At 47.1% G+C, this 7,707-nt stretch overlaps 1 protein-coding gene across 1 annotated transcript in view; it reads right to left on the reverse strand.

Annotated features, from left to right (window-relative positions):
- Positions 1-5,727: 5,727 nt before the first annotated feature.
- Positions 5,728-7,707, reverse strand: part of LOC120019322 (sodium/potassium/calcium exchanger 4-like) — a 47,047-nt gene continuing 45,067 nt past the window's right edge. Inside the window, exon 17 of the mRNA XM_038962620.1 lies at positions 5,728-5,877. Coding sequence (XP_038818548.1) covers positions 5,728-5,877 — 150 coding nt within the window. The remainder of the gene's footprint in view (positions 5,878-7,707) is intronic.

A 7,707-nucleotide genomic window follows, 5' to 3' on the forward strand; every position in this document is an offset into this window, starting at 1 on the left:
AATAGTGCATCTAAATCTTTTAAGGGGGGGGGGGGGGGTTAGAAGGATTACTTTATCCTATCCTAGGTATTCCTTAAAGAGGTGGGGTTTCAGGTGTCTCCGGAAGGTGGTGATTGACTCCGCTGACCTGGCGTCGTGAGGGAGTTTGTTCCACCATTGGGGTGCCAGAGCAGCAAACAGTTTTGACTGGGCTGAGCGGGAAACTGTACTTCCTCAGAGGTAGGGAGGCGAGCAGGCCAGAGGTGGATGAACGCAGTGCCCTTGTTTGGGTGTAGGGCCTGATCAGAGCCTGAAGGTACGGAGGTGCCGTTCCCCTCACAGCTCCGTAGACAAGCACCATGGTCTTGTAGCGGATGCGAGCTTCAACTGGAAGCCAGTGGAGAGAGCGGAGGAGCGGGGTGACGTGAGAGAACTTGGGAAGGTTGAACACCAGACGGGCTGCGGCGTTCTGGATGAGTTGTAGGGGTTTAATGGCACAGGCAGGGAGCCCAGCCAACAGTGAGTTGCAGTAATCCAGACGGGAGATGACAAGTGCCTGGATTAGGATCTGTGCCGCTTCCTGTGTGAGGCAGGGTCGTACTCTGCGAATGTTGTAGAGCATGAACCTACAGGAACGGGTCACCGCCTTGATGATAGTTGAGAACGACAGGGTGTTGTACAGGATCACGCCAAGGTTCTTAGCGCTCTGGGAGGAGGACACAATGGAGTTGTCAACCGTGATGGCGAGATCATGGAACGGGCAGTCCTTCCCCGGGAGGAAGAGCAGCTCCGTCTTGCCGAGGTTCAGCTTGAGGTGGTGATCCGTCATCCACACTGATATGTCTGCCAGACATGCAGAGATGCGATTCGCCACCTGGTTATCAGAAGGGGGAAAGGAGAAGATTAATTGTGTGTCGTCTGCATAGCAATGATAGGAGAGACCATGTGAGGATATGACAGAGCCAAGTGACTTGGTGTATAGCGAGAATAGGAGAGGGCCTAGAACAGAGCCCTGGGGGACACCAGTGGTGAGAGCACGTGGTGCGGAGACAGATTCTCGCCACGCCACCTGGTAGGAGCGACCTGTCAGGTAGGACGCAATCCAAGCGTGGGCCGCGCCGGAGATGCCCAACTCGGAGAGGATGGAGAGGAGGATCTGATGGTTCACAGTATCAAAGGCAGCCGATAGGTCTAGAAGGATGAGAGCAGAGGAGAGAGAGTTAGCTTTAGCAGTGCGAAGCGCCTCCGTGACACAGAGAAGAGCAGTCTCAGTTGAATGACTAGTCTTGAAACCTGACTGATTTGGATCAAGAAGGTCATTCTGAGAGAGATAGCAGGAGAACTGGCCAAGGACGGCACGTTCAAGAGTTTTGGAGAGAAAAGAAAGAAGGGATACTGGTCTGTAGTTGTTGACATCGGAGGGATCGAGTGTAGGTTTTTTCAGAAGGGGTGCAACTCTCGCTCTCTTGAAGACGGAAGGGACGTAGCCAGCGGTCAAGGATGAGTTGATGAGCGAGGTGAGGTAAGGGAGAAGGTCTCCGGAAATGGTCTGGAGAAGAGAGGAGGGGATGGGGTCAAGCGGGCAGGTTGTTGGGCGGTCCGGCCGTCACAAGACGCGAGATTTCATCTGGAGAGAGAGGGGAGAAAGAGGTCAAAGCACAGGGTAGGGCAGTGTGAGCAGAACCAGCGGTGTCGTTTGACTTAGCAAACGAGGATCGGATGTCGTCGACCTTCTTTTCAAAATGGTTGAAGAAGTCATCCGCAGAGAGGGGAGGAGGGGGGGGGGGGGTCAGAGAGAGCATAGGGGTGGTGTGATGAGGAGATGGGGGATGGATAAGAAGGGGGGGCCAGTAGAGTCTTGAGGACCTGTGTGGTCACTCTCTTTCAAAAGAACACAGCGAGTCTACCCCCCCTCCCCCCCAGAGTATCAGTTTAGGGGTCCTGCTACTAAAATGTCTGCTCCTCAGGTCCTTCACACAGAGGGGAGAACTCATCTCACAAAGTTCTTTCATGGAGAAGGAAAACTTCCAGAAAGTTCAGAGGATTCTGGACTAAACCATCTGTAGCCAGCCTGGGGTGGGTGTTTCCCAGCAGGAGTCCTTCCCCGCCGCTCCTCAAGTAGAGTTGGTGATTGAGTAATGCCCTTGTACCAGAGGGTCGGACTCCCCAGCACACACAGAATCTCCCGTTCCAGAACCTTTCCTCCATGTCCTCTGGCTCGGTCCTTTAGCAGGTCATTCAGACCAGTGAGCTCAAATGTTCCACTAACGTTATGGCAACGCCAATGGAGTTCCTCCAGAGTCCAACACGCATTACGTTGAGATTGCATATACAAGTACCTGCTGCCAACACAAAAAAGGGAAAGATAAGTCCTCATCTTTAACACTCCCCTATCAATGCAAGTCTCTCCAGCTTATTGTAGACTAAGTTCCTGCAGGTGTTTTTGCATGATGTCAAATGTCTTAGATTGCAGTAGCCTGTAGCTGCCGTTTATTTATAAAGTGGGTGCCGGGGGGGGGGGGGGGGGGGGGGGGGGGGGGGGGGTGGGGGGGGGTCGTGCCATGGAGGAGCCTGCATTTATTGTCCCAACATGCATTGTACTGCAGACAGAAATGGGTATGTGCTCACGATGTTGGAGGTTCAAGTCTTTAGGGAAGGGGGAGGCGGTGAGACCAACCTGGGCTCGTCAAGTCAGCCCACACCCTCTTCATTCCCTCACACAAACACACAGTACACCCCCCCACACACACCCTCGTCATTCTCTCACACAAACACAGTACACCCCCCCCCCCTCGTCTTTCTCTCACACAAACACACAGTACACCCCCCCCCCCACACACACCCTCGTCATTCTCTCACAAACACACAGTACACCCCCCCCCCCCCCCAACACACCTCGTCATTCTCTCACACAAACACACAGAGTACACCACCCCACACACCCTCGTCATTCTCTCACACAAACACACAGTACAGTACATACCCCCCCACACACACACACACACAGGAAGCACTAGTTGATTCAGAAAGAGAGACGACAGTTTTGCTTGTTTTAAAGTGCAATATCTACATGTAATTCAGAGAGAGAACACCTATGTCGCCCACTACTGGATCTGCGGAGGCTCCAGATATTCCCTGATAACCAAACGGCTGTGGTTGCTTGAGACCCCTGCCATGCAGATAGATCAGAGTGAGGGGGCATTGCCCCCTGGTGGTCAAAGGGGGTAGAGCAGACAGGAGAACAGACCGATTCCTATCTGTAATACTATACACATTTCACCATGCTACTGTCCAAAGACGTCCCAATATGGACACCGTCCAAAAGATATCTCCCAACTCTGGAGCAGGTGTTTTTTTCTCTTTAGTGTTGTGCAGTCTGAGGGGGTGTGTGAGATATCGTCTCAGAACAAGAAAAAAAACAGCTGAAATTTCAGCACCACGGATTTTGGAGTTGCCGCCATGAGCCAGGCTCCACCCTTTGAGGGGGAGCCAAATGTCCTTACAATAAATGCATTTTCTCTGTGTGCTAATTCATTACTGTGAAACAGGCAATGTCCTTTATGATTGAAACAAGCTCTCAAAGGTATTTCATACTAGTCATTTTTAAACTCTAAAAAACAAAAATACGATACAAAAACAAGAAAAAAATACATGTTCACAAGTTTTCAATTGTGCTGCAAATATACATGAAACTCTTCTGGTAGTCTCAGACAAAGCTTCCTGACAAATATACATGATACTCTCTGGTAGTCTCCGACAAAGCTTCCTGACAAATATACATGATACTCTTCTGGTATTCTCAGACAAGCTTCCTGACAAATATACATGATACTCTTCTGGTATTCTCAGACAAGCTTCCTGACAAATATACATGATACTCTTCTGGTATTCTCAGACAAAGCTTCCTGACAAATACATGAAACTCTCTGGTATTCTCAGACAAAGCTTCCTGACAAATTACATGAAACTCTTCTGGTATTCTCAGACAAGCTTCCTGACAAATATACATGATACTCTTCTGGTATTCTCAGACAAAGCTTCCTGACAAATATACATGATACTCTTCTGGTATTCTCAGACAAGCTTCCTGACAAATATACATGATACTCTTCTGGTATTCTCAGACAAAGCTTCCTGACAAATATACATGATACTCTTCTGGTATTCTCAGACGCAAAGCTTCCTGACAAATATACATGAAACTCTTCTGGTATTCTCAGACAAAGCTTCCTGACAAATATACATGAAACTCTTCTGGTATTCTCAGACAAAGTTCCTGACAATATATGAAACTTTCTGGTATTCTCAGACAAGCTTCCTGACAAATATAGATGAAACTCTTCTGGTATTCTCAGACAAAGCTTCCTGACAAATATACATGAAACTCTTCTGGTATTCTCAGACAAAGCTTCCTGACAAATATACATGAAACTCTTCTGGTATTCTCAGACAAAGCTTCCTGACAAATATACATGAAACTCTTCTGGTATTCTCAGACAAGCTTCCTGACAAATATAGATGAAACTCTTCTGGTATTCTCAGACAAGCTTCCTGACAAATATACATGATACTCTTCTGGTATTCTCAGACAAAGCTTCCTGACAAATATACATGAAATCTCTTCTGGTATCTCAGACAAAGCTTCCTGACAAATATACATGATACTCTTCTGGTATCTCCAGACGCCAAGCTTCCTGACAAATATACATGAAACTCTTCTGGTATTCTCAGACAAAGCTTCCTGACAAATATACATGATACTCTTCTGGTATTCTCAGACAAAGCTTCCTGACAAATATACATGATACTCTTCTGGTATTCTCAGACGCAAAGCTTCCTGACAAATATACATGAAACTCTTCTGGTATTCTCAGACAAGCTTCCTGACAAATATAGATGAAACTCTTCTGGTAGTCTCAGACAAAGCTTCCTGACAAATATACATGATACTCTTCTGGTATTCTCAGACACAAAGCCTTCCTGACAAAATGTCTTAAGAGGTGATCGAGAGAAGAGAAAAGTTAAAGAGTAGATAGAGGAGTGAAAGATGAGTGTCTGCTGCAGAGGGGTGGGATGTAGCAATCTGGAAAAAGTCAAAGTTCGGACTATGTCAGAGGGGTCCAGGTCTGAAAGAGAAGGAGGAGAGTTCCTCCTCCAAAGGTTGAGGGTACAAACAGGATTCGGGGGAGAGGTTTAGGGTGAGGTTGTGTATTCTCCATAGGGTCTTTGGGTGGATCGGTGTGGTGGGGATGAGAAGAGGAGAAGTTTGGATGGGGGAAGAGTAGGAGAAGGGGTGAGGGTCAATGTTGAGGGTTAGGACTAACCCTAACCTGGACGGAGGTATGTGTGGGTTGTTTGTGAGAGGCAGACTACTGTAGGGTTGATTCTAGAGCCTGTGGGGGAATGCTAAGGAAAGCCCAGTAAGACAACAGATAGTGTGGATGGGGGAATGGAAAATGGACTAGTCTGAAAATGGGTCCAGTTCGTTTAATGCGTCTGTCCACTCCTCAGAACAAAGCCTCATCGGAAAGTGAGTCCAAGCACAGGGAAAGAAAAGACTTAAAGACCAGGATCAGATCAAGAGGTCAACAGGTCAGTTATGACAATGACAGGTGACCAGTCAGACAGGAGATAACCAGGTAACCAGGTTTAGTAACGTGGTGGAGGATGGGGAACGTTGATTGTGATTGGTTGCCATTAGGGGTTGAGGGACTGGAGCTTCCTAGTTCAGAGGTGGGCGTGGTCCAGCTACTCCTCCATGCACATGGGCAGGTTGACGAAGGTGAAGACGTTGTACTCGATCATGATGGAGAAACACAGGAAGACAGCGTAGAGGACCAGCGTGTAGATACCCAGCTTCAGATCCAACTTCCAGTGGTTCACGTGGATCCCCCCCACCTGCAGAGGGGAACACACACATATGTTGTCACTCTGCAGAGGGGAACAAAGTACATCCTAAATATAGTCACTCTGCAGAGGGGAACACAGTACATCCTATATACATAGTCACTCTGCAGAGGGGAACACAGTACATCCTATATATAGTCACTCTGCAGAGGGGAACACAGTCCATCCTATATATAGTCACTCTGCAGAGGGTAACACAGTACATCCTATATACATAGTCACTCTGCAGAGGGTAACACAGTACATCCTATATATAGTCACTCTGCAGAGGGTAACACAGTCCATCCTATATATAGTCACTCTGCAGAGGGTAACACAGTACATCCTATATATAGTCACTCTGCAGAGGGGAACACAGCCGTACATCCTATATATAGTCACTCTGCAGAGGGGAACACAGTCCATCCTATATATAGTCACTCTGCAGAGGGGAACACAGTCCATCCTATATATAGTCACTCTGCAGAGGGTAACACAGTACATCCTATATACATAGTCACTCTGCAGAGGGGAACACAGTACATCCTATATACATAGTCACTCTGCAGAGGGGAACACAGTACATCCTATATACATAGTCACTCTGCAGAGGGGAACACAGTACATCCTATATACATAGTCACTCTGCAGAGGGGAACACAGTACATCCTATATATAGTCACTCTGCAGAGGGTAACACAGTCCATCCTATATATAGTCACTCTGCAGAGGGTAACACAGTCCATCCTATATATAGTCACTCTGCAGAGGGTAACACAGTCCATCCTATATATAGTCACTCTGCAGAGGGGAACACAGCCGTACATCCTATATATAGTCACTCTGCAGAGGGTAACACAGTCCATCCTATATACATAGTCACTCTGCAGAGGGTAACACAGTACATCCTATATATAGTCACTCTGCAGAGGGTAACAGTCCATCCTATATATAGTCACTCTGCAGAGGGGAACACAGTACATCCTATATACATAGTCACTCTGCAGAGGGGAACACAGTACATCCTATATACATAGTCACTCTGCAGAGGGGAACACAGTACATCCTATATACATAGTCACTCTGCAGAGGGGAACACAGTACATCCTATATATAGTCACTCTGCAGAGGGTAACACAGTCCATCCTATATATAGTCACTCTGCAGAGGGTAACACAGTCCATCCTATATATAGTCACTCTGCAGAGGGGAACACAGTACATCCTATATATAGGCACTCTGCAGAGGGGAACACAGCCGTACATCCTTATATAGTCACTCTGCAGAGGGGAACACAGTCCATCCTATATATAGTCGCTCTGCAGAGGGTAACACAGTACATCCTATATATAGTCACTCTGCAGAGGGGAACACAGCCGTACATCCTATATATAGTCACTCTGCAGAGGGGAACACAGCCGTACATCCTATATATAGTCACTCTGCAGAGGGTAACACAGTCCATCCTATATATAGTCACTCTGCAGAGGGTAACACAGTCCATCCTATATATAGTCACTCTGCAGAGGGGAACACAGTCCATCCTATATATAGTCACTCTACAGAGGGTAACACAGTACATCCTATATATAGTCACTCTGCAGAAGGGAACACAGCCGTACATCATACCTCTGGACACCTGACTGGTCTTATGCAAGAAATGACTGAGAACATTTTGTTAATCTGTCTCTTCCACACACACACAGTCCAACAGTTAAGAATGAGACATAAATGTTCACATTTAATTTATACCATCATTTTTATTTCGCCTTTTTTTAACCAGCTAGGCCAGTTGAGAACAAGTTCTCATTTACAACTGCGACCACATTTACTACTTACATT

The sequence above is a fragment of the Salvelinus namaycush genome, chromosome 24 (assembly GCF_016432855.1).
Source record: "Salvelinus namaycush isolate Seneca chromosome 24, SaNama_1.0, whole genome shotgun sequence".
In the NCBI taxonomy this organism is placed as follows: Eukaryota; Metazoa; Chordata; class Actinopteri; order Salmoniformes; family Salmonidae; genus Salvelinus; species Salvelinus namaycush.